This window comes from Oryza brachyantha, chromosome 10 (assembly GCF_000231095.2).
Source record: "Oryza brachyantha chromosome 10, ObraRS2, whole genome shotgun sequence".
In the NCBI taxonomy this organism is placed as follows: Eukaryota; Viridiplantae; Streptophyta; class Magnoliopsida; order Poales; family Poaceae; genus Oryza; species Oryza brachyantha.
This window is the reverse complement of record NC_023172.2, coordinates 10,694,686-10,722,359: the sequence shown is the minus strand read 5'-3', so window position 1 is coordinate 10,722,359 and position 27,674 is coordinate 10,694,686. Positions and strand designations below refer to the sequence as shown.

The following is a 27,674-nucleotide window of genomic DNA, read 5'->3' as shown; positions in this document are numbered from 1 at the left end:
TTAATGATTGTCTAAATACCAAATAAAGGCTAAAATTTACAAATTATTATAATAAAGTGCAAATCACATAGATTATTATAAAACTTCACATGTCATATTATAAAATAAAGTGCGCATTATACAAGTTGTTACAAAGTAAAGTATTTATATATATGTTTTGAATAAGGACTTAAGACTAACTTGATGAAGTAGCCCGGGCTATTTGGGTTGATATTGTGAATTATGTCATATAGGTCTGCAGAAAGTTTTTGAGAAAAATTCCAAAAAATTTTCGACCGATTCCGATTTCTATCAGATACTGTTCTTACCGTATCCGTTTCCGTTTATAGGAAAAAAATTCCGAATCCGTTATCGATAAATTCCAAAATAATTCTGACCGATGATTTCTATTTCTAAAAACTAGTCCAGAATCTCCAATGTACCTGTGTTTCGGCCCAACCAGGGAAGGACTCCGTGGGGGTGATTGCTTGGCAACGAAAAATAATTTATAAATAAGAAAATTATATGTGCATTCTCAGTGATCTTAAAAGACAGTACTGAAACATAAACTACACTAAAAAACCCAAAATTAGTTTTAAATTTAAGATTAAAAACTTAAATTTTAGGTTATAAGTGTAAGTATAAGTGAAAAGATATAGGTGTTCAGAAGGCACACCACAATCTAACACAATCACACCACTAACAGATATTGTCATCATCGTTCTAAAATATTAATATTTCTAGTTCATTTAGTATAAATTAAAGAGATGTTAAATATTCTCTTTTGATCATTTTAATATTTATTTGTTGAATTTTAAATCGATTAGATTTCCTTGCTATGCATCTGATTGACATTAGCTTTAAATTATTGGAATAGTTAAAATCATAGTTTTAAATTATTGAATAGTTAACATCATAAAAACTAGTGTAGAAATGCTTATATGATTGTATTAAATTTAAATCTTAAAAATTTTATATTTTAAAACAAAGAAAATAGATGTTTTCATAGAGATAAAACGGTGAATTTTGGATTGCGTATGTGACCATTTTGGCCTCCCAGGTTTGTTCGTAAAAGCTCAATTAGTTTAGCCGCCACTACCTGCCGACAGCCACAAAGTAAGGCAGCATGGGTTATCCAGCAAAATATTCATAGGGCTCATTAGCAACCCTGCCAACTGAGTTAGGCTAATTAGGGGCATGTAAAATGAGAAAATACACATGATTAATTAAGTATTAGCTATTGCAAACCAGAAAAATTGATCAACCTTATTTTTTTAAAAACAACGGTCATGTATGTTTTTTTTAAAAAAACATTATTTAGCAGTTCGGGAAGAATGCACACGGAAAACAAGGAAAATAATTAGGCTCATTAATTGTCACTTGCAAACACACTCCTATTGTCTTGATGGAAATTATCTGCTCCCTCCGTCACAGATTATAAACGATTTTGACTTTCTGTTTGTAATGTTTGACTACTAGTCTTATTGAAAAAAATTTTTGAAAGTATTATTTATTTTGTTTATTGTTTACTTTATTATTAAAAGTAATTTAAGTATTATTTATAAATTTTTATATTTGTACTAACTTTTTGAATAAGACGAATGGTCAAAAATTATAAGTGAATAGTCATAATCCCATATATTATAGGACAAAGGTACTATTATTTTAAGTAGTTCATTCACGTTGATTTTTCTTGGATTTTTCTAGACTCTTATGTTCACGCTTCCCAAACTACTAAACGGTGTATTTTTTTTAAATGTTTCGGTATACAAGTTCAACACCTTACTTTTCTAAAATAGATTTTTAACACCGTATTAGCTAATTGCATCGATTACACCATCAAACAACTATGAAAAAAATCAATATGATAATCTTTCATCTTTCACCTAAAAGTAAAAGCTGAAAAAGAACGCAAAGTATTACATAACGTGGATGTACACTCTACCACCTAAGCTAACTTGTTCAAAAAAGAAACCGAAATTGACCAACAGAACTAAAATTAGTTTGTACAATCATTATTTTGGGAATATTGATATCTTTTCATAATGAGATATAGCTCAAGTATTTCAGGTGGTTTATAGGTTGATCATTAAATCTTTTAGTTAAAATATTGTTGTTGGCTAGCAAAATAATATTATTACTAGCAATTTGTTAAAATATAACATTTTCAAGGAGTCAAGTGGCATTTTAGACAAATTATTCATGAACGAAAGCTGATGGGTTATCTACTTAATAATAGAAAAAATAAATATTGTGTAACAAATAGCTCACAATAATGGGTCTAACCAATGCACTACATATTTTATTTTGAGAATTCATATTTGTAGATGTGTGTAGCAAATAATCTATGACAATAGTTAAGTCAAATAAGTAGGAAAAACCAAGGCGCTACGTGCTAGCAGGAGACAAAAGGTATGACATATTTGGTTGAATGATTTTGTTTGTACACCAGAATTAAGAAAGGATTAAATTTACTTTACTTGCTCCCTCCAGCCTAATAAACAACTACCAGAGGTCAAATTTTGCTTTAAAATAAACCAAATTTTACCATCTTAATTACCATTAATTCAGAAATAAAAAATATTTATCCCTAATATACCTCTTAATTAGCTATATGAGTATCAATATACATTCGGCCCTAACTTTTCACTTCTGCTTACGCTTATAAGCCAAAATTTAAATTTTTATCCTTAAGTTTAGAGTAGATTTTAGGATATTTTTATCATAGTTTAGTTTTAACATTGTTTTTTAGATCATTAATAACATATATATAAATTTTTATTTATAAATTATTTTTTATTTGTAAATATATCGTTTGGTTCCCTATCCAAACAACTACTGTTTTGCTATTATGAGAATATTTTGGTCTTTGTTGTCTGTCCGTAAATTTCCTAGGAATCTAAGGATTGTTTTGTTTTGGGACAGATGAAGTTACATATTCCAGCGTAATCAAACAGTTCAATCTCTCCATTGAGGATGAAAAACATTCCGTTAGTGGATTAATTAAAGTAGTACTCCTGCCTCTTAAATTGTATTCAGTGATGGAGTCAATTCAGTGCCTTCTAGCCTGTGAGATATTCTCTTCCTATCTAGGATAGGCTACCAGATGAAGTTCTCTAATATTTGGTCAATGATAGGCTAATTAACTTCTAAATTGAAAAGAAAGCAACAACCTACAGTGACTTGCCTTTCACCCTTTCTAGGCCATCCAATTGCTGCATCATCAAGATACCCACCTAATATGCTAATACATGCGTCTAGGCCTCATTTAGGACGCATCCATCTCATACGAAAGGAGACCTCCAACTTTCTTTTTCCGCAGCAGTATTTCTACAAAAAAAAAGAAATGAATTATATAAGAGCATCAGTGAATATGAACCCCCTGCATCCGAAAGGAGACCTGCAGTTTTCTTTTTCTGCAACAACATTCCTACATAAATCATGCATTACATCAGAGCATAAGAGAATATGGAACCCTAAGCAGTGATATATACTAAGTTCATCCTTAAATATAAGGGATTCACAGCATGAATCTGGATGTTTATATAGATTCATTCCCAGAATCTCTTATTATAGGATGGAGGTAGTACTCGAAAACCACTCGGTCGTTAGTGTAGACATAAGGGTATGTTTGGACTATTGGCATTGTGGATTTTTGCCAAAACTTTTGGCAAAGTACACTTATTTGGTTTGTAACCAAAATTTTCAAATATCACAAAAAAATAGTAAGAAACCAAATGAATGTACTACCAGTGTTTTAGCTGGGTAATTTGAGCAACAAACTAAACAGTCGTCTTCTTTCTGACTCGCTGGCTTTATGGCAGCTGCGGAGTAGACACTGATGATGACCTTCATGTCCGCATGACGACCACATGAATAATTTTCCCTACAAGATCTGCTACAAAAAGAGGGACAAGCAAGCAAACTGAACCAAACACTCATTTCATCCGGGACACTAAGGTAATGTAGAACAACCTTTTAAGATAGTCCAAATGTAAACACAGTTGCACTAAGATTTAAGGAAAACGGGCAACGCGCAACAGAAAGGTGTTCAAAAGAACCACAAAGTCTAAGTGAGAATCCCAATCAAAGCCCACATTAACCAATTGGTGAAGACAAAAAAAACTAACTTATTGAATCTTGAGCTCTAGATGAAGCTGAACTAACAGCTACCCTAAGATCGAACGATTTCGATTCTTAGAGGAAGCAGACGACCTAGACCTGCTCTTTCCACCATCTTGACGAAGGCGCAGGAAGGAAGGCTCAATTGAGTCATCATCACTATCTACGCCATTAACATGTCGAGCTAATCGATTCTGGAAGGCTCTCCTGCGTGGCTGGAAGACATTGTTGTAGTAACCCACAAGGTCAGCTTTGCCCTTGTAATGGAAGGCAGCATGCAGTTTGTCCCAGAACATGTACTTGGATGAAGGCAGGCTTTGCAGGACAATGTTCTCAAACCTCTTCTCTTCATCCTTTGTCCATGTTAGTGCTGCATCCTCCCCGGTTTGATCAAACTTCATTGCATGGTAGGATGAGCCCAGTTCATGCTTCAGTTCAGTCTTTTTCTCTGCAATATGAAATCCAACACAAGATGTGGAGCCTGGGAATTCACAGTCGCACTTGTCTGGCCTGCCCTTGCCAATAGTATCATCGAAGGCTTCATTGCCTTTTGGAGTTAAAATAGGGTCTCCAAGAAATCTCAACATATCTGGATCTTGATAATGGACTGAAGGCTTCCCAGTCCATTCAGGGATGTCCACTAGATCAAAAGAGCAAACATTTTGATGAGAGTTCCAGTCATGGCTTCCACATGCAGATTGTTGATCACCCCATCCATTGTAGTGTCCATCCTCAGTTGTAAGACCACTCTGCAGGAACAAAAAGGTGATCCTTCTACATTTTATTTTATACCTAGGAATTTATCAATTAATAAAAAAACACAGTTCAAGTAACTAAAAAACAAAGTTCCTCATCAATATCAATTATACCAGGAATTATCAATTAATTACCATGATGATTGTATGTGTGTGGTCTATATATATAAGCCAAAATAACAAAAACTTCATGTGCACAAAAATGATTAGCCTGTAATTATGAAGAGTCAGCTTGAAAGATTGTCTTTTGTATGAGGAGTTTTTTCTGCTAACGTGGCTTAAGATAGAGCCCATAATGGACTCTACCATTGAACATGCCCTTATAGGTTTGAGCCCATGGTATAAAAATTGAACTGGAGGATGAAATAGATTAATGTAACAACCCTGCCTCCAAAATCCTTATTAATCCGCTCTACATGTTGAGCGAACCAACGTTCACATGGTATCCCGCTTACACTTTCGTACTCGCTTCGTATAAAAGGGTGGTTAACCCAGGGATACCATGGTTGGAGCACTAAGGCTTATAAGCAAGCCCTCACCTACCTAAACTTCCAATGTGGTACTAAACCACCACTACACATTTAGAAGAACCACCACTACACATTCACTTCTGGGCCACATGATCCAAACTCACACTACTAATAGGCTTCAAACGGGCTGGGGTTACAATTAAGCCCTTGGTTCGTAGTCATTCAATTTGACCATTCAACCAATCAGTTGAACCGTTTTTAAAAATAATAATTTAGGATGTATGTTTATTTCCATGGACATCTTGCTAGTAGGAAGGCATAAGAGCTAGGTTGGCTAAGTGGAAACCTGAGGTCTAGTCCCCACCCAACGCCCTTTACAAAGTTTTGAAAAAAAACTTGATGAAAAGATTAGGACCTTGGTTTGGCCCACTATAAACAGTCTTCACCTCCCCTAGTCCAACTGATTCTAGTTTGATGCCTAGTTCACCTAAAAACCACTTGGTTTGAACAATTGAAAACATCCGAATGTGTGATGTATGATGCTCTTTAGATGCAATCATACCAAAATTAAATCCAATTCCAGTTTTTCCTAGTTAAACTACTAGTGTAGTCTAATTTTCACTATGTAGGCACCCATCCCCAACCACATGTCGGTGGCACAAAGATCATGTGCACTCAAAATTGCAACTAAATGATCCAAGTAGCCAAAAACTTTTCAAACAAACAAATAAGAAACAACATACTCAAACAAAAAAAGAATCATAGTAGCACAATGATGGATGAGCATACCCATTTCACATTTCGTAGGCCACATACCTAACATATGACAAGGGTGGACTTCACGAGAAAGAGGAATTTACACCATTAGAAATGGTGACATAACAAATGTTTTGAATGTATTAGCCCAGGTGATAGTACCATTGACAATCTAATTAGTCTAATCAACTAAAGAGTAACCACATCATTAGTAACAAATGTCAAACGGTCTTCACAAAAGAAATGTCAAACAAGACGAGATATCAACTTTCTGATTTGCAACACAGTATGGAGCATATTACAAAAACCCACATTGGACCACCGATTAAACCGAAAACCGAAGCTAGGTGGTTTGGTTTGTTCTGAGTATTTCCTATGCAATCGAACTGGTTTGTTGGCTCACCTAGTTTGTTGGCTACGGTGATGATTTGTACTATGGTATAAAGTGCACGATTTGACCAATTCCCAACTCAATGAAGTGCAAGAAAGATATAGCAACACTATTAGCCACGTCTTGAATGACAATTTGACTTAAAAACCATAGAGCTAGATTATGCACCTTGCAACATTATACTATCACTATAGTCAACTTGTCTTGAATAAAAGAAAAGACATTAGAAAAACCGGTGTATGAGTGAGCCGAGGATTCTAGGCACCACAGTCCGTGCATGACACAAATTAATTGGCCAAAACTTAGGATGTTGGATTCAAATCATGCACATCGTAAATCATAAACAGACAAGGGACCAACTAAACACATACATGAGTTGTTTGAAAGAAACTAGGAAGCACATGCACGTGTGATACAAGAGGTAGGGCTTTTCTGGCAACTAATTTCAATAATACATTTTTTCCAATAAGGAAAAGAACAATGACTTAGGAGATGAACCATCAATTGAACCAATGGCAAGAGAGTTTGGCCATGTCAATTACTGATTGAGTTTGGTCAATATGGGCAAACAGGCAAGAAACACATACAAGCAAGGATGAACCCAATCAAAAGGCCACCTAGGCCATGGCACACGGCTTGGGAGTTGGGGCCAAAGGCCATCAGGTGTCCAAATTTTCACCATTCTGGCACATATGTATCCATACACTAGGTTTGGGGGCATGGACATGGACCTTGGTCCATTTCTAGTTGTGACCGTGCTAATATACATACTAGTGGTCAATTATTTATATATCAATTTAATTAACCAAAATGAATAAGCCTAGCGTCAAGTATGTGATTAAGGGATTATGTTAGTTTGATCATCTTTACTGTTCATGAGGTCACCTATATCAAAACATGTGACATGTTAAACGAGAGCTGCACTCTCTAGGAGATGAAGATATATGGAATGTTTTGTGATTTTTGTGCTAGCTATTTAATGATAGAAACGATACAATTTACTAATACAAAGTTGAAAAAAAAACTACTTTAGAATGGTGAGACGATGAACTTTTATATATAAACTTTTTGCAGAAAAAACAGACCGTTTAACCACTCGGGAAACATGCATGCAAAAGCCGATGAAAAGGCAGAGAAAAGTATAGTCTAAAGAACATAGTTAGGTACAAACCGGACCAATGAGTTTCCTACCAGAGCTCTTGGTTCACTGGAACCGTGGTTCAACTATCTGATCAGCTAGTCCAACCGTGTTTCACTATATTTAGTTGCAATATATGTTCCAATACAAAAATAAAATCGATGAAGTGACAAGATGTCGATACGCCACGATGGCGATGCCAATAAAGTTTTGTTTATCTAGTTCAATGTGGTCGGAATGCATGAATGATCTTGGAGCACAATTGGACCAAGATTAGGGACTAACATGGTTTGACTTTTCTAACGATGGTTCAACTTGGCTAGAATTTATAATTTTGATCATGCGAAAACAATGTATATCTATACCCTCTAATATTGTGAATCTTCCATGGTTTCATCATCATGGCCATGAGTAAGCTCATATGGAGCCATTGCTCCTACAACATCAGCCATTGCTTGCTTCTACTCAATAAGATTGTAGTCATGGAGTTATTTGTTTTCTTTGATTTGCACCTTGTAAATTGAGAGCTACTTATCACAGCTATGTATCTATCAAAATTTAGAACATCCTATACTGATCGATATATCCCTAAGATTCAATCTGCACCAACTATAGCAAGGGATACTAAGAATCCTATAGCACTTGTTAGTTATAGTGTCATTGTATTGCATTGCTAAAACAACCATTCCATGCATTATTTCTATTCTTGGTAAAATGTATACCATACAATTGAACGTAGGTGATTGCTCCCCACCTACAACAACTTTTAGCATTATTATGGCCATACATGATTCATTAAGAAATTTCAAATAACAAACCTGGCAAAACATAGCCCAGGCAATCAAGTGGCCATAGACCGAGTCTCATAAATAGACACTGACTAAAGTTCTCGTACCGAAGAAAATAAAATCACATCCTTGTTCTCATGCCAACATCAAAATCGCGATTTCGAGTTTTGTAATGAAACTTCTTGTTTAACTTTGTTCGCTGGATGGTGACATCACCTATAATGGCATATCAATCATGTCATCAAATTTCATTATAGGTAAGTACAAGAATATGGAGCTTGATTGGTAAAGGGTTAACAAAGGAGGGCACAAAAAAGGTGAAGAAACTACATGCTTGTGATAATTCTATCTCATCCCTTTTTGCTTACCTCTCAAGCATAGGATCTTCCCTTAAATGGAGAGGGTTGCCTAGCATTTCTTAAAAGAAATATAGACATATATATGACCATGGCAACAAACTAGTAAACAAGGAAGTAGATTATAGAGAGGCAGTGTTTCCCAAGGCACTGGACAATACTCATGTAGCATACTAGTACCTACACACAATGGGCAATTTAGAGTTGCTAGTTAGTTGCCATCAGTAGGTGACTAAGGCAAGAGGTGACAATTAGCACTTGGATGCCATCTAGTCAGGCTACTTGGGTGTCTTTCAGAACACAACACAAATAATACCTCAAGTACCAATTGCATGGTACAAACCGACGGCGTGAATTTAACATCACGACTATCATGTGCTTCCACACATTTGCAAACATTGATGCCAAAGTCAATATACTCAATGAAGAATGTGTTGACATTCTTAAAGTATGACCAAATAGTAGTGACATTGGTCATCTAAACTTCATGTGTTCATGAGGGGGCATGTGGCGCGGGAGGCATCACGCTTTCACCGCATTTAATGGTGCTCTGCCCGGCGCCATATTGAATGCAGCATGCTTGAGGCATGGTAAATCATCTGCGGTGGAAACGATGGATGTGACTCCAGGCTAGGAACACATTTTCTTTATAGTGGCCAACTTGATCCCAACGACAACTTCATTGACAACCACTTCCATTGCGCTAACGCGCACCAAGTTGCATTTACCCACATATGATGGCAAAGATAGTGTGCTTTAATGTCTAAAACACTATGAAGCATGTTATGGATAAGGCACACTAGATCACCACAAAGTGTGGTGCCTCTGTGCATCTCATCAAGGCAGCCCAGATGTAGTACTATTAGCTAGAACTAAACTCGAGCATTCTGTCCAAGTGGTGAACAACCTTCAGGTGGTGAGCTCGTCTTGCTCCATTGCATGGGTTAGGTCGAGGAATGTATTGACAAATTTACGCCCCTTACCTAGCACAACCTGGGACTACCAAATCACAAGTATAACTTTTAACAACACACCTTCTTAATTTGTTCAAGACTAGGGTTGGCAACCGCCCCGGCGTGGACTCGCCCCATCGGGGCCGGGGAGCAATTTGACCCTACTAGGAATGGAGGCCAGGGCCCGATTTGTTCGGGGACAAGGATGGGGGGTCCAAAAATCCCCGCAGGGATCCCCACGTGGCCCCAATTTTTTTAGAAAAGATAAAAACTTAGGCCAAGTCCAACTACCAAAGTAACAAACCCTAGATACCCTTCCAGCAATCCAGCCCCCACCCAGCCACCCTGTGCCAATCCTCTAGCCGCTAGTCCTCGTCCCCACCACCTCCAGTCCAGCCCCTCGCTCCCTCCTCTAATCCGGTTGCCTTATGCCTCCTCCACCATCCGTCGATCCTCGTCCCACCACCGCCCATCGGTCCCTGTCCCGCCAACGCACCCTGCCGCAAGCCTTCCCCCCACTCCCAACACGTCTAATCCCCGGCACCATCGAGCAGCTCGGGCCGCCACTCAACTCACCGAGTCGCTGCCTCACGCCAATGTTGGCCCGCGGTCTGCCTCCCTGTGCTCACCGCCCGACATCACCACCTCACGTCACCGCCCGACACTGCCATCAACCTGTGGCCTACCTCTACCCGACGTGGCGATGCTGACGGCCTCCACCTGACACCCGATGCCGCCGTCCTCCTTCTGAGTTTCGTTCGGGGATTTTGGTGAGCCTGCGGGGGCGGGGGCGGGGACCGGTACCCCCCTCCCCCAGTTCTGATTTTGGGGCTAGGGCTAGGGACCAAAATCGGAGCCGGGGCCGGGGATGTTCTAGCCCTCCCCATCAATGCCCCATTGAGAACCCCATTCAAGATTGATGTTGCTCTTTGCCAACCTCCAGAAATGTTCATAGATGATACCATTATACTCGTTTGTTCCTACGAACACTGGTCCCACATCACAACATCCGATACTACCCCAACATGCATAAGCTGAAAACTCTCACGAGCCCTAAATCAATGTCCTCTCTGGCAGGCAGGGTGGATCGGGCGTCCTATATGTGGGCATTAGTAAGACATCCTTGGTCATCTCTACCTTACAAATGGATTTCCCTGGCCAAGATGGCACAACATCAACCCAACGATATATGTCAATATTGTGATGAGTAGTACGTCACCGACCACCGTTTGAAAGTTTTTGTTGCCGAGGTGGTCAGGTTCACCAATGAGGGGATGTGCCGGAAACCATGGTGCACACAATGGATGAGCCAAGCTTCTCATTGCATGCCCTGACCGAGGCTCACATGCCGCTCTTCAACACCATGAAAGTAATAAAGACTTGACAGTAAAAGACATGCTGAGTGACTCCAAACCTAAGTTCCTCTAAAGAAGTTCATAATACGGTATGGATGAATGCCATATTGTAATAAGGTTTACCATGCTAACAATCGCATCAATTTGATCTCCAAAAATATGAATTCAAAATTTCAGATTTCACACTAAGGTCACGGTTATCACAGTTAAATCTTGGTTACCACGTGATAATCTGTGGCAACTACACGGTAAGGCGCGATTACCATGATCTTTGACTTTAAAAAGAGAAAAACACAGGAAAAAAGAAAAGCACAACAAAACATTTAACATCAATAGGAAAATGATAGTATAACACCATGAACTACAAAGATATAGCGTCCCAATCTAATGTCCATGAGCATCAAAACCTTGATTTTGAAGCAAAATAACCTCGTACTCATGCCAACATATAAAGTTGTCCTAAATTCACAATAGTTATTCACATGATATCATTACAAATCATGTACTACTTTAGGCAATTTTTGGATATTTTACATTTTCCCCCAAATTTTTCACTGTACCCCCACGTTAAGCACGACTGCTACGCTAACTATGTGGTTAACAGCGGTTTGAGAAACCCTGATTGTAACTACTTTAGAGGGGAGTGGTGCAAATATTCTACTTCTTCCATTTCATATTATAACACTTTTTTGGTATGCCTAGATTCACTTATTAATTAATTAATATTGTTTCTGTATATGTCTAGATTTATTAGCATCCATATGAACCTAGGCAATGCTAAATAGTCTTACATTGTAAAATAAAGGTAGCAGAAAAATATCACATAATAAACACTCATAGAATTTTAAAGTATACATACCATGGTGGGCCCAACAACAATCATTTTTGTCTTTTAAATCTCAACATTTCCCTCCTCTCTTCCACACTTGTGACAACAAAGTCAAAGATTGAGAGGGAGAGGGAAAGACAAAGAGAGGGGGGAGAGAAGAGAGGATAGCCTAAGATTGTGGAGTCCACCAATGTGTGTTTATACTTGACAAAAGTTTTGCGATGATATGTTCCATAGCTCCAATAGTAAGAAGGGTGGTAATATTATAGTAGTGTATCAAGGTTTTTATTGTAAATTTTGGCCCTCTAACCCAAAGTTTCTTCAAAAATAAGTGTTATCTTTGCTCGAACTATATTAATAGCAAAATTTACCAAATTTGTAGGGAGATCTAATAAGCTATGGTGTGATGCATAGGAAGTCCGTAGGTAGAAAGTCCTTTGAACTAGAATCGGATTTAAACTTTTAGGTTTATTGAAATATGGAAAGAAAGAGCACCCAACTTCAAGTGTATAGTAGAAAAAATAATTAGAAAATGTAAAGCATCACCCATGGGCACTTTATAGGGACTAAAGAGCATCCAAATTTCCACATGAAACAATATATTTGCAACATTTTTTGAAATAAAATTACGAGCATACCCATATATTGTAACGGAGTTAAAAGAACCACATCAGCACATTCAAAGAGGAAATATGTTTTGAATTTGCGAGTTTTTGGTTGCCAAGTTTAGTTTGAAAGGGAATGGACAATGGTCCCACATGTTAGAATTTTGGGAGAGTTGGTGGCGGGTGGGGTGGCAAAGGAGTATAGATTTATTAGTTGCCAATGATCACTAAGGATGGCCTAAATGACTAGCCATATATATAGGTATTAGTGTGTCATATTACTGTAGTCATATCTAACTCCATATTTTTCAGTTCAAGTTTTATTTCATAAAAAGTATGGAAACTTGTTTTAAATATTACCACGATGTTTTCCTTTTCCTCACAAGAAGATGTTCATAGGATCCTAGCTACAACAGACCAGAACTAGAAGATTCAAGTTCAAAAGTAAAAAGGTCTACTGACATGACCAAATGAAAAGGATAAACAGATAAAACTTGGCAAGACTTAGATAAAACAGAACCATAGTTCCATCCAATAGGACCAAATGAACATCTTGGTACAGCCCCAAGACTAATTTTCTACAACACGTCCATTTACCTTGGACTAGATAGAGGAAACAGCATTGCACTTGAAAAAGGAAAAAAACAGTACGAATACTCTAATAATGATCGAGCATTTCACATTGCCCATGATGCCCCTCAATCCAATACCATGAGCAATGCTTTGTGAACGGAAGATTTCCCTTCCTGACATGTAAATCTAAGCACCAACATTGATAATCAAACAAAATAGGAGCAATGTATTGTTCTAATCTAGATCCCCAATGTAATTAACAAAACAATACTAGAATCAAGCATATCAATCAGCAGCATTTCCACAAAATTAGAAGTGGGTGGCAATGGGTTGTTACCTCAGGCGATGCGGAGCCATGGGGCTTATCGCTTAAGCCGTCATCCTCGAACATTTGGCGGCGGAACATCAGCGCTAGGTTGAGGTGGCTGTCAGCGGTCTTCTTGATAGGGCGACGTCGATCTGGCTTCTTCGCCACGAGGCGCACCCAGTTGAGCATCCCAACAATGTCCTCCCTCTTACGCTTCAAGTCCAACAGCTCGGGCTCACCGCTCTGGTCGTTCCTAGCTATCGGTGCAAGGAACTTTCCCTTGTTGGCTCTCGAGAGGCGGCGGCCACCACCACTGCTGCTCCCAGCCTCCTCTCTCAACATTTTAGCCCTAAGTAAGCTCTCCTCCAGGGGACAGAGGTACTTGTAGTATACCAACTTGATGGGTGCGTCCATGGTGGGGTCGAGGCCGGCCGTCTTAGCGACGGTCGCCCAACAAGGCACGGTGTCGAACCCGCCACATGCCTTGACGACAAGGTACAGGCGGAGCAAGCCAACAGCGGTGCCGTCACCAAGCAGGGGTGGCATGGGGCGTGGCGGGAGCGGGCCGGGGCCATGCGACTGTGCCAAGAAGGATGCGAGCAGGCTCTCGAACACCTCAGGGGCACGCTCCTCTAGGAGGGTGATGCTCGGCATCTCTTGCCCGGCGAGGTACCCCTGGGCTTGGAGCGTTGTGGAGACGTCAAACACGGCGATGACGGCCTCAGACACCCCAGAGACCATCCCAAATGGCGTGGGCGGCGACGCTCGCGTGGCCGCCACCGACGAGGTGGGAACACCCTGGTTCGGTGCGCGGTTGGGACTTGGGCTTGAGGTGTTCGTTTTGAAAGAGGGCGCGGAGGAGTCAGATGGTGGTGGTGGGGTTGGAAGGGGGGCCATTTTTTCTTGCAATCCCCCCGTGTTGCGAGAATACTGACTGCCTTCTTCTCTTTGCTTGATGTGTTGTTGGGAGAAGAGAAAAAATTGGGAGCAAAGGAGAGAAATGGTTTCTGTAGCACTTAAATCACAAAACCCTAGATCTAGGAGATGGGTAGGGGTGAGGGAAGGGGAAGGGGTAGGGAAGAGAAGGGATAAGGATCGAAGTGGTGGGAGCTGTCTTATCTAGCAATGAGCTGTCGATCACCTAAGCTTGCTTGTTTTGGAAGGATAGTAGGTCCATGAATGATAGTAGCGTGGACCACCTAAGCTTGCTTGTTTTAGAAGGACAGTGGGTCCGTGGATGACAACATGCATAATATGTCACACTCTATATTTGGTTGGTGGGTCACCTACTAAAACTGGTGATGAGCGAGTCATCTTTTATTCTCTTCTAAAACGTGTATCATCTTGAGAAGAGTATTTGTTTGGAATGGGATGTTGTGTAGTGATGGTTGGTGAGTCACATGTTATCCTATTGTATTAAATATGGTTATCCTTGAAGTAACATCCATGAGTAAAAGTGTCCATATGTTTGGATTTTGTTTGTAGTTGCAATATAAGATGGCATGAACTATATGGTACATGTTTTGTGAGTTATTGTATTTTTTGTACTTATATCCTTTTAGATGAGATTTAGTAGTACCTAGTATTCAAATTAACTCAATGCATGATTAATATATTATCATTTCTCAACATGGATACGTTGAATTCACATCGTCGATATGTGAGGTTTAAGTTGGATTTCCTTGTTGAATCTTGTGTTTCTTATACATCAGTCTCTCCATCCTAGAAACGAATTTCTGGGGCTAAATCTGGACATGTACTATGTCTAGATTCAAACCCATAAAACTTCTAATAGTGGGTATGTGACATTTATAGTATTAATTAATTTTTGGTATTATTGTAGGGAGATTTGCTTCCTATAATACAATGCAATCCAAGACATATCAACTATTATGTGGGAGAGTTTCCTTCCTAGGTTGCAGTATAAAGCAATCCACCATATATCAATTATTATGAGAGAAGATTTGCTTCCTAGGTTGCAATGCAAGACATATCACCTATATGTGAGACAATTTGTTTACTATGTTGCACAACATATATCAATTATTATGAGAGAAGATTTGCTTCCTAGGTTGCACTGCAAAACAATCCAAGAGATTTCAATTATTCTGAGGGAAGATTTGCTTCCTATGTTGTAATGTAATCTAATAGATATAAACTATTATATGGGATGATTTGCTTCCTGTGATGCGCTGCAAAATAATCCAATAGATATCAACAAGTATATGGGATGATTTGCTTCCTAAGTTGCACCGCAAAACAATCTATGAGATATCAACTACCATGAGAGAATATGTGTTTTCTAGATTGCAATGCAACCCAAGAGATATCAATTAATATGTGGAATGATTTGTTTCCTAGCTTACATTGTAATGCAATCCAAGAGATGTCAACTACTATAAGGGAATATTTGCTTTCTAAATTGCAGTGCAATCCAAAAGATATCAACTACCCCCTCCATTGAATTTGAGGATTTAGGTGTTGAGAAATGTCAGAAGGTAAAAGATGGCATGATACCCTTCCATATTGCATAAGCTCCTTTTTTATATAAAGAGGAAAGAATATATATATATATATATATATATATATATGTGTGTGTGTGTGTGTGTGTGTGTGTGTGTGTAGTAAAAGGAATATTAAGTGGTACATGTAGACTGTACATCATATATTTCTCGATTATATACCTAATATAAAGTTTGACTAATGAAAGTGGTTGTCTGTTGTATGTATCAAAACCAATGTTCTCATTAAGCACAATGGAAATATCATGCCATGGCCATATGCAACCAAAGCCTCTAAAGATTAGAAACTATAATGCAGAATAGGATCTAGCAACTTAGAAATTGAATATACATGTCACTCAATATAGAATTCTACAAAACTGCTACTTTATTTATTACCATCTAAGCCCCTAAAGTGATTTTGATAGTTAACCACAAGTAATTAGAGAGAGCTAATTGTTCAAGTGATTGAATAGATGATTGGACATCATGTTTTTAGGTTGAGTTTGGGGGGTTGTGCCATTGGTGAGTACTAATGTAGGGATTAGTGAAAAAACAGTTGGAAGGAATATGGACTGGTTGGGAAAGTGCCTAGGTCGATTGGCCAAAAAGTAGTTGCCCCATCTTCAGGATCCAGGGGCAGGGAGAGTAAGGTCAGCCAATCCCTTAGATCTGGCTCGCTGGCAGCCCCCCCCCCCCCCAGTCAAGCCAGCCCTTCTTGTGTTTCCTAAGGTGCAACATGAGACTTTCTTTCTCATTGGTTCTCAACTATCCTTCCGTTTAATTTCCTTCCTTCATTTGGTCCAAGAGAAAAGCTAACCTAACAAGTGCGCCAATCAATTCACTAAGGGATCGCTACCCCATCCAAGTGATCCACCAACTTGCAACTATGATAATCACCGCTCCCAACTGTCAGTCTCCATTCCAACTGCCATTAGGAGCTGATCTTGGTTGTCCAATCATCTCCACCAACTTCATGAATGGCCAACCAGTCCCTACGGTTGTTGACCAAACTATGTGTCATGGGTCGCCCCCTTTACTTTAGCTCGCTAGTCACCGACATCACTTTCTGCCTACAAGTAGCCTAGCTGCCTCCAAGCATTATAAACAAGGTCCATTTCAGCAGTTTGAAGAGCCCAATATGATTTCACTCCACTATTTTGTTTACTAAAATCACTCCACTCCATTTAAGTTTCCACTTGATCATAAGAGAAGTTCCGAGCTGAATCTTATGACTCTAGCTATTAGAATCGGAAGTTTAGTACGAGTCCATACATTTTTACCACTCATATGTTTTGTTCAATATTAATATATCAATAACATCCTTATTGTTCATATCTGTTAATTTTTGCTAGCAGTTAGTGTTTTGACCATTGTAAACATATGGTAAGGAGCAGAAGCTGATGCGTTTACAAGGGAAATTATGTGATGAGTCTTATAGTTTCCTAACAGGTTTGACAAGAATATGGGAAATCGATTCATGTACGGAAAGGTGACTGCAAAGAAGATGGATGGTTTCCAAATCGGATACAGACTAGGTTTCCTGATAATTTCAGTTTCCTTTTCTTTATAGATAGGACTCTGATCGTTTGCCTGTAGCCGAGTTGGACTCTAGCTCTATCGAGGGTATAAATATATTTGTTTAGGGTCTCATAGAAACATATTGATCTCAATACACTTTTGGCACATCGCCACTTTAGTTGTAGTTTCATCGGAACAAGCTTTCGACTGGGCTATATCGGTTAAGTTTGATTTCTAGCACTTGGGTAAGTTCTCAACATATATAGTAGTTGTATCAGCCAGATCAAAACTTTCCTGGTTTAATCCAATAATTTCATCAATCTTGTACAATTGTTGGTTATATATTGGTTTCAATTCACGTTTGTATCTTTGATCTTTCTAGTTCATTGACGCATGATTTTGTAGGTTGATTAATACGTTCTTGTTTCGGTCCAATATTTTAGTCAAAGCCTGCATTATTGCAATCAACTTTATTAGTTTGATTTAAGTTATTTACTCCTCAATTGCACTAATCAATCACTTTGAGTATTTTCCAATCTATAGGATTTTTTATCAAATAGTACTTAATAAATTGTTTTATAGGTTAGATTAAGACTTAATTAGTTCAGTCAGTCCAATACTTTAGTCAAAGATTGTATTATTGCTATCAATTTTATCAGTTTGATTTAAGTTACATTTATTCCTTGAATTACACTAATCAATCACTTTGAGTATTTTAATTTATTTTAATAATTATTATTTGTTATTTTTAGTGTTGTACTGCCTCGGTTAAGTTTTTGCTCAAATAGTAGTTTATTGGAGTTTTGTTCGATGAGTTATCTTGTTGTTGCATAGACAGTCGTCATAGGCTCACAAGAGAATCATCGATAAATATATATATAACTACCAATATTATCTGTTTGTTTTGATTAAGTATAATCTTATATTTTCTTATCTCGGTTGAGTCAAGATGATGTTTAATTAAGCAGTTGATTACTACAGTAGATATATATTTGTAATAGGTTATAGCAGATGACTGCTAATAAAACTTTATTAATTAATTTAGGTTTATTAATCTTTTGATCTATCCTTATTAGTCATAATCTTATACTGTCTCGGTTCAGTATGAGATTATTCTAATAAAATAGTTGGACATTTAATAGGTCAAGGTTAATTACTAACAAGTTGTATTTGGTGAATTCCATTATATTATTTACTAATATTCTTCCAACAAAGCCGATCAATCTATTGTGTTTCTAGATCAAATCGACTGATCACCATATCAACCATCAATCCAGGGGCCAGATGCAAGTTTTTCTTCTATTTTATCCACTTCATCCATACTCATTCAGTACGTTAACGAGCAACTTTATACAATTTTTGATCTATTTCTACATATGAGATCCATATATATTCTCTTACCCATTGAATTATCCGTACCTATTAGATAATACGCCTTTAGTTTGAGTGTAAATAATATCTTTAATAATATGTATGGGTGGAATTGGGTGTAAGTATCTAATACCCTCCCCAATACCCATCCCAGTGGTAGGCCTACCCGCTCGTTTCTTCCCCTCTTCTCCAGGTCATCAAAAAAATCGTATCTGAAGGGCTTATCGCCCATTGTTCTACCAGCTCTCACACCTCACAATTGCATTGCCATGCAATACGAAACTCGAAACGGTACCTACCATCCAGGCAAAGATCGTGTCAATAATAGTTGTATATATTTCCGTTCTCTGCACCCACTCTATTTACAGTTCTCATTCGATGCAGCTGATCTCTACTGGTACATGTACGTAGTTACAAAATCTATATCCTTTAATGATTCCTGGAATTACACCCCCAACCAAAAATCATGAAAGCCATATACCTACCTACCCGAAGAGGCCGGCAGAAACATAATGCCAAAAAGATTCTGGCATTCAACTCTTCATCGAAGGTAGGTCCAGTAACAAGACCTTTGGCCATAAAACAGTCCATAATGTAAAGCAAGGACAGACTGATGTATATTTGGCGTGTCTCGGTTCGTTAGGTTTCTCTGGACTCTGATCTCGGCAATGAATCTTGCCTCGTTAACTCGTAGCTTGGCTCCGGACTATGATTAACGGTATTGACGCGCATGGAGCACAGGAAGAAGAATGAAGACGTGTAAATAGTAATATGCCACATGCTGCACAAGAAGGAAAAGGAATCATCGATATTTAATCAGTTTTGGGTGATAGCTAGAATATACTACATCGGTGGACATGAAAAAGCGGTTATTTTTGGAAGTTTGGATTAATGAGGAAACCACACACCTGTGCCAAACCCAGTAGGTACGATTTGATTCTAGCTTCCAGCTTGTAGCCGCAAAAGCTAATGTGATGAATCCCAGAAGTAGAAATAACCAACGAAATCGCTTGTTCAACAACTCCAGAGTACTCCAAAATAAAGTCCTGAAGTTTGGCCAGCTGGAGGGAAGAACGGCAATACAGGAAATGCGTCAGCTTACCAAAGAAAACGCTAGACATCTACTATAACGCACAGAGGCCATAAGCATTAAAAACTGTTCTGAACAGAATATACAGAGAATATAGATAAGTCGCCAATGGTGTTTAGCACACTGTAAGCAGAATCACTTCACCGTAGCCCCCGCCCCCCCCCCCCCCCCCAAAAAAAAAAAGAAAGGACTATAGTACAGCCACTTTACCTTTGAGGTACATTAAGATTGATTCGCCACGGCCAGCACACAAATCTTCTCGCTGTAGAGAACTCCAATAGCCATCCAATAAGCAGGCCAAGAGAACCAATAGCAACAACAATACCAATATTTGCAGATCTGAGATGGTAACTCACACTTTATACTCGTATGTACTGTGTTCACGTTGTACATGATAAGAAACAAAGGTAGCCAGCGATTTTCATACCTGGTAGCACCTGTTGCAGCTAAAAGAGCCGTAAGAATAAAGACAGCTGTATGCATGGCTCGCTTTGAAGCTTCATCGATTGTAGCCATATATATGAACGTACCAACAACAGCCATAAAGGAAAGCCAGAAATCCAAAAACTGTATGCAGATAAAGTCCAGTGGTCAAGGCTTCACAATTTATCAGCAGCACTTAAGGGTATAAATAAAAGAGCAAGCAAGGATGCACTAATGATCAGGTGAAGATAGTCGCAAACGCGATACCCTGGGATTGAAATGGTGTGCATCATTTAATCAGAGTACAGACCAGTGACATCAGTGGGAAAGTTGCCCATGCTACAAGAGGCCCTGGAGCCTATAAAAAATCCTATATGTGACACATGGCGGTGTGAAACACGAGTGTGTCTGTGTTCGAAGAGCAAGTGGGATTTCACATAATCAATTGGCATGTAAAACAAAAGTTGCAATACAACATTATGGGGATCAAAGAGTTGGTTGTAAAATGGTTGTGAGTAAAAGCTTATTATCACAAGAAGTTAGTGAAATTAGTTATGATAAAGTTGGGTTCAACTACAATAATTACTAATGATTATTGCGGCTATGTTTACTTGTTAATAACTATAAGCATAAAAAAAAACATTTACATAACAAAACAAAATATATGTGGACATGATCAATCCCAAGCAACTAAAAACATTGACTTATAATCCAATACAACCAACTAACAGAAGGAACGATCCAATACATCCAACTAAAGAGCTAACTAATACCATCCCATCTAGCACTATACCCTCTCTCCTCCCTTCCAAACAAGATAATATGCACCAGGTGTGAATGGTATATGCACTAGAAATTCCACTAGATAAGTAAAGAATCGATTATGTTCTAAGTAGCTCACCTGTAATACACGGAAAGACAGTATGCACCAGGTACCCACATCACATGAATGGTATAATGCACTAGAAATTCCACTTGAAGTGTAAAGAATCCATTCTGCAAATGCCTAGGTGGCAAAAGGAAAAAGTTCAAGATGACATTGAACAAATCTAACCCATTTATATCAAAGAACCAAAAAGGCATTAATTTAGCTTCTTAAATGGGGGCATATTTGAATATCAAAAATTCAATATATATAGCAAGCAGCTGTAAGAATGGTATTATCTTGTAGATAGTGATACAACTGCGCTATGTGCATCATAGTAGCAGAGGATTTAGGCTGTGTTTGAGATCTATGTTGGATTATTGATTTTTGTCGCCATGCTTTTCAAACTCTTAAAGGATGCATTTCGTGCAAAACATTTCTATATAAAAGTTCCTCATCTGACCTTTCAAAAGCAACATTTTACTTTTACTAGTGAATTCAGTTGTTTATAGCCTTAAATAGCTATCCAAAATCTTCATCGCTTTCAAACAGGCCCTTACTGCCAGCTGGCATGCTAGGCATACAGAAAAAGCTCATACTGCACATTCCATCCATTTGTTAGTCTTTGAGATTAAGATCAGTTTAGGCTATGGGCTGGCCTGGTCATAGTACTAGTGTTAGTATATTAGATTTGTTAGAACAATTTAGATGTTATTCATAAGCTAAGTTGGATAGAAGATTACTTAGAATTTAATTCATTCTGTTAGGCCATAAAACTTGTTTAGAATATGAGATGGTAAGATGAAATCCCATGTAGTCCATTAGGTATCTGACAACTTTAAAATTGTTCATGTGGGTCAAGTGAGCTGTAAAGGTACGTAAGCCTGGGAATCCTAGCTGACATGGGTTCCTCCTGAGCATCCAACGCCAATTTTAGGAAATTTGATGCATTTATTCAAGGGGGAAAAAGGCTGGATAGTATCTGAAAGATTGAAACAAGTTATTTAAGGAAATCATTGCACTGGATAAGATTCATAAGAACATACCTTTTGCCGGATAGCCCAAAAGGCAGGTAAAGTTGCTGCACCATTTGATGCAATTAGAAAGACAGACTGCCAGATGTGCCCTGTGCATAGATACAACAATATTTATTGCATAAAGTAGATACAACACTCCCTGGAAAATAAGCTGTAACTGTCTAACTGACATTAAGCAAAGTTCGAAATGAAGTTCCGACCTTTTTTTTTGGAAGAACTCTGACAACATTGTCAAGAACTCTCCTTGTTTAGTATGGGGCATCCTAAAATCTATGGAATAAATTACTTCCTACAAACAACAATGGTCTGGATGTTCAGTAGAATCTCTGCAGCTAAGTAATCGCACTGAACAACTTTTCAGTAATTTGTAATCAACAAATGTGTATTAAGTAAACTGAGTTTGGAATATAAAACTCCAAATAAGCACATACTTAGGATTGCTTACTATTTACTACTATGTAGTTGCACGTACATGATACTCTAACTAGCAGCCTCGGTAATCATCAATTACCACAAAATGCCACAGTGTACAAAAATATTAAAGTCTGTTGCTCCTAAAAAATATATTAAACACATTTGTAAAGATTCTACCCATATATTGCCCTATACATTGCAGAGTAAAGGGCATCTACATTTGACTAGATGCAATCAGGATTCAGGAGCTAGTTGAAGTACTTTGCTAATCATCTGTAAAGGGAATGTACTACTGCTGTACACATTAGCTCACTAATGTTAGAAACTAAATGCCAGAGACTTTACCATTAGGTGAAACTAATTCATCATTGCAATCAAACCCACCATGATCACGATCACATGTGCAGAAGCTGGAAAATGAAGAAAAATAATGTTAAAGAATAAAGAGGAAAAAAACAAAACTAACTAAATATTATCACACTGTAAGGGTCGTCTTGTGGAATTACCTGTAGAAAGTTAGCCCACTTTCATCGATTGAGGAATGACATGCACCTTTCTGATTGCAGTTTTTATGGCATCCCTGAAGAGAGATGGACATGTACGTCTCAGAATTTGCTTTATCACTTGGATGCTTCACACCGAAGCACCAAGTTCCCTCCTTAGCATAGAAAATAGATAGATCCATATCTGAATTTGTGGAATTCTGTAATGAAAAATACACTGAGCCATTACTGCTGCTTGTCCTGCTTGCATAATAATCCCAACTCTCATTTGATGGTAAACCACCATATTTTGAGTACAGCTCATAATTCAGTTCTTTATCTGATTTTAATTGGACATGGATAAGTGCACCAGCTGAACCTTGCGGAATATCCAAAAAGAAATAAGTCCATGCAAATGGCTCAAAAGAAGAGTTGCTTAAATACTGTTCCAGGGAGAAGTGACTATACTCCAGGGACGCCCTTCCATCATTAGGAACATAATATGACTCAAAAGGGACAGAAGGACTTCGCTTAGGAACCCTCTGCATTTTAATAACAGTGATTAATTAACAAAAATGGCTATGAAGAAACTATAAGTTTTACCTAACAAAAGCATGCAGATAGCACCAACAGAACTTGTGATGGAAGAGCTACAAAATCGATTTAATGGCAATTTGTGGGTAGCAAGGTGTTGTGCTGTTTCAACAGGGAGATGTTTAAAATCATCAGTAATAATAGAGATAGGTTCCATCAACTGATCAACCTACCTGGAGCGCATACGCCTCCCATGAACAGTTGGTTCCAGCTTTTCCATTCAGGCATCCAGTTACTTGCCACTCTAATGAGAAGCATGTTGTATCCGGTAAAGGTGCTGATGCAGTGCTATTCATCTGTGTTATATTGACAGTCTCAACAGCAATATACCATCGTCCAATATTTGGCAACTTTAGAACCAAAGGAGCACTGCTGATATCACCTGAATAGTCATGCAAATCTCTCCGAGGAAAGGCATTGTAGCGCAAGTAACATATTAAGGATGGCCTTTGAGCTAATCCAAAATTCATAGCTGTAATTTCAAATTGCAATGCTAGATTAACTATGTCCAAGAAGTAGAACTTCATATCACCTTGCCTTAAGCATAATGAGCCATTTGAAATGGCACAAGTGATTGAGTTGTCCATTCTTGCAAAGGTTGAACTATTGGAGCCAACTCCCTTTTCTTCTAAATGGTTCCATTGCGACAGAAAATTAATACGCCTTTTATGTTCTCTGGTATTAAGACGTTTCCTCTTGCCAATATTCAAATCTATAAGATTTCTTGAGTTGTTATGTCTTGAAGACTGAGAACAACTAATCATTTCCATTGTTTCATTACAGTATGGTCCCCATAGTGCTGAAGTTGGACATCCTTCTACGGTGATACTAGTGCTCACAGAACGTGCCTTGCCTCGGCTAATCTGCAAAAGTATATTAAAAAGAATTCAAACTTTGTTTGATGCATTCATGTCGAAAAATAAAAGTTGATGCTCCCTCCGGTCCAAAATATTTGTCACTTCGGACAAGATTTGGTCACACTTTTAAAATGTCAACCATCGATAATTTCTTAAATGCTTAGTTAAATACAAGACAAATGATATACATAGATTCTCCTCGAAAAGTACTATCATAATATCATAAACTTATTAGATTTTATAGATTTGTTTTAACACAAAATTGTTTGTCAGAATTTTAGAAGTTTGACCAAATCTTGTCCTAAAACAACAAATATTTTTGACCAGAGAGAGTACTACAGTAGATCAAGTGTCCTATACATATTTCCTAGTCGAATGAAGCATACCATCTTTGATTGTGTGCGAGCAGGTCCAAGGCCATTAAAGTAACCAATGTACCATATTCCTGGAGATATCTGCACAGAGCAATGGTTGACAGACCATAAGTTGATATAACTGACGATGGAACCAGTACATCAGGGTACGTTTCTTGCATTTAATGATCAGATAAGGTCAATAGATAGCACAAGTAAACAGGACAGTATGGTAGAATCACTAAATTGCCTTGAGAAAATTCCAGCACTAAGGTCACGGAAGTAGCATGATTGAATTCAATAAACAGAACTAGCAGGTTTATACAGGGGAGGAACTTGACTTTCAATTATAGGGATACAAATGTCACTATTAGTTTACATGTGATCATATAGCTATTTGTAACTCAATCAAGATAACCACTGATCTGCAATTCTGCATCATTGTCAGTTCTGTTATTATAGGGACCCTTGTTATTGTAAAAAGGCACGAAAAATACATTGGTTTAAAAATTACAGCATCAGGATTGTTAACCTGGTCATTTCTTAACACAATTGATGTGTTTTTCTGGAATGGTATGCATTGCGCCAGATTTGACTGATTATTTGTACTGCCAAAAGTCCCAACAACGAGAAAGTTCGATACTGCAACAAAGAACCTTCCTGTCAAAATTAGTTTAATCAGAAAGACATCTAAACATTGAAAATTGGGATCCAATAAGAAGAGAAGTCACTAGGAAAATGTCATGGGATCCAATAAGATAAGTCACTAGGAAATGCCCACAGATGACATTTTTTAATGGAGCTAATGAACTCCAAATCATGCCTTCTCATTTCTATTATTGGTTAAGAACAATATAGTACATCCTATACCCAACTGAAAAACACTAATCACAAATCATATTAGTTGCACCTTTAACAAGTTCATCATGCAACTAAACGTGGGGATTAAATACAAATTTATTTAAGACCTCAAAGGTCTCAATCATCACATAAGACAATGCATTTGGTACTTACATAAACTGTCCAGAAAAGAATCAGATATATCAGGAATAGGAGGGTTGGAGTTCATCAAGCAAATGATAGCAAGCTCTCTTCTTGGAAGATCCTTCAAGTGCTCCCTCTGCTACATTTTCCAAAGAATTATTGCACAAATTTATTTAAGCTAATTGTGCAAAACAATCAGATCTAAACCAAATGGATTATGCAGCACCGAAAAGCTGTTCTACACCCGTCAAAAAATCCAGAATACAGAATACAGCAGCTCACTATTATGCATAACTACTCACCCATCAGCATTTCATATTTCTTTTATCCCCACTACACAATTTTTCGATTGAAAAAAAAAAAGGCCAGATAAACAAGCTGTTTGACCAATTTTAGGTGAAGATCATATTCCCTATCCTTGTCCCCTGTCTTTATAGCATAGCTTACTGTTCCCCTGACATGCAAAGAAAGGATTTTTAAAAAAAAAAACGGGGGTGAGGGATTTCCATTTTTTTTTCTCACTCAAAACAGAAGGAAGACACAATGTACTTGAATCCTTGAAGGAGCTCAAAATGCGGAAAAACATCATGCCTTAGTCCTTCTGGATTGTCGTCCATAATACCCCAAGTTAGGTTCAAAATAATCAGCATATTCACACCAATCAAGGAGAGCTGACAATGTACCAGGTCAACTCAGAAACTCACACTGCTAGCTGACTACGAGAATACCAGCATATCTTAGCCAACGAATGTACTAAGAGAATGTTTTCTTTATATAAATAAGAATATGTAGTTATCAGAATATGCCAGCATCTTCCACTTACAATGTCTATGTCAGTTGCGAAATCCATAGTGACAGACGAAAACGACGCCGGCAATTCAACTGCGAGCAACGAAAGCAAAGTTAGGAGGCAGATCCAAAATAGGAAGAAAAATAAAACTCCCACACGGATGCGAGTTGCGACAAAATCAGTCGTTTCGCTGCAGCCTTAAAGGTGAACATGTTACATGCCAAAACTCACAGCCGAGCATTGATGCACCAATCTTCTTCAGCTAGGTCAGTAAGCATCTAGCGAGCTTAATTAACTTAGCTAAGAAAAGTAGAGCACTAGCAGCAGCTAATTCTACACAAAAAATCGCACTTCTAGAAATCCCCTGATTTCACAAATACGAAGACAAAAACCTCTCAATCACAGCTACGCTATACCAGAATACCAGAAAACACTCAAACCTCAACATAAAAGCGTCAAAAGGCGAACAAAATTTAGCGGCGGCGATCAGAGCAGAGAAGCGCGAGAGCTTAAACCAAAGCGAACCCCAACTACTCAAGCCCCCCCCCCCCCCCACCGGCAACCGGAGCGGATTCCAGGGCTCCTCACCGCGCAGGTAGCTCCAGTCGTAGGGCTTCAGCCACAGCCTGGGTTGCCCGTAGCTGCCCACCACCACCGGCTGCGCGCCGCACCCCACCGCCACCGCCGCCGCCCACCACACCACCACTCCCAGCCCCACCGCCGCCGCCGCCGCACCAGCCATGGACTCCACTCCACTCCCGCCGCTCTAAACCCTAAACCCTCCCTCCCGCCGCCGCGACTGCTCCAGAGATGGGTAGCCGACGACGTCGTGCTGCTACTAATCTCTTCCGCTTTCGTTTTTGCTCTCCTTTTTTTTCTCGCAATCTTTTTCCGCTTTTATCGCGACGAAAAAGACGACGAGAGGAGGAAAAAAAAACGGAAAGCGAGCGTGGGACGGGGAAGACGAAAGTGACGTGTACCGTACGAAGGAAATACGGTTGACTAGTAATCCTAT

The 27,674-nt window shown here is 38.6% G+C and overlaps 2 protein-coding genes across 2 annotated transcripts; both read right to left on the bottom strand.

Annotated features, from left to right (window-relative positions):
• Positions 1-4,148: 4,148 nt before the first annotated feature.
• On the bottom strand, positions 4,149-14,274 carry LOC107305067 (AT-rich interactive domain-containing protein 1-like). Its single transcript, XM_040528005.1, has 2 exons — positions 13,408-14,274; positions 4,149-4,850 (listed from the first exon to the last, which is right to left on the bottom strand). Exons 1-2 carry the CDS (start codon positions 14,272-14,274, stop codon positions 4,149-4,151), a joined length of 1,569 nt encoding a protein of 522 aa, XP_040383939.1.
• Positions 14,275-19,088: 4,814 nt separating this feature from the next.
• On the bottom strand, positions 19,089-27,401 carry LOC102702975. The gene is made up of 14 exons (XM_040528004.1): positions 27,248-27,401; positions 26,693-26,751; positions 25,900-26,008; positions 25,418-25,527; positions 24,919-24,987; positions 23,849-24,538; positions 23,106-23,623; positions 22,945-23,009; positions 22,195-22,274; positions 21,185-21,289; positions 20,288-20,427; positions 20,071-20,199; positions 19,679-19,831; positions 19,089-19,551 (listed from the first exon to the last, which is right to left on the bottom strand). Exons 1-14 carry the CDS (start codon positions 27,399-27,401, stop codon positions 19,410-19,412), a joined length of 2,523 nt encoding a protein of 840 aa, XP_040383938.1. The 3' UTR covers positions 19,089-19,409.
• Positions 27,402-27,674: the final 273 nt, after the last annotated feature.

Coding starts and splice junctions, on each gene's coding strand:
- LOC102702975 (XM_040528004.1), bottom strand. CDS start 27,401: ATGGCTGGTGCGGCGGCGGCGGCGGTGGGGCTGGGAGTGGTGGTGTGG. Junction 20,428..21,184: donor TGTCTTTCCGTGTATTACAG/GTGAGCTACTTA, acceptor ATCTGCATACAG/TTTTTGGATTTCTGGCTTTC. Junction 19,832..20,070: donor AATCTTAATGTACCTCAAAG/GTAAAGTGGCTG, acceptor TCTTCCCTCCAG/CTGGCCAAACTTCAGGACTT.
- LOC107305067 (XM_040528005.1), bottom strand. CDS start 14,274: ATGGCCCCCCTTCCAACCCCACCACCACCATCTGACTCCTCCGCGCCC. Junction 4,851..13,407: donor ATGGCTCCGCATCGCCTGAG/GTAACAACCCAT, acceptor TTGTTCCTGCAG/AGTGGTCTTACAACTGAGGA.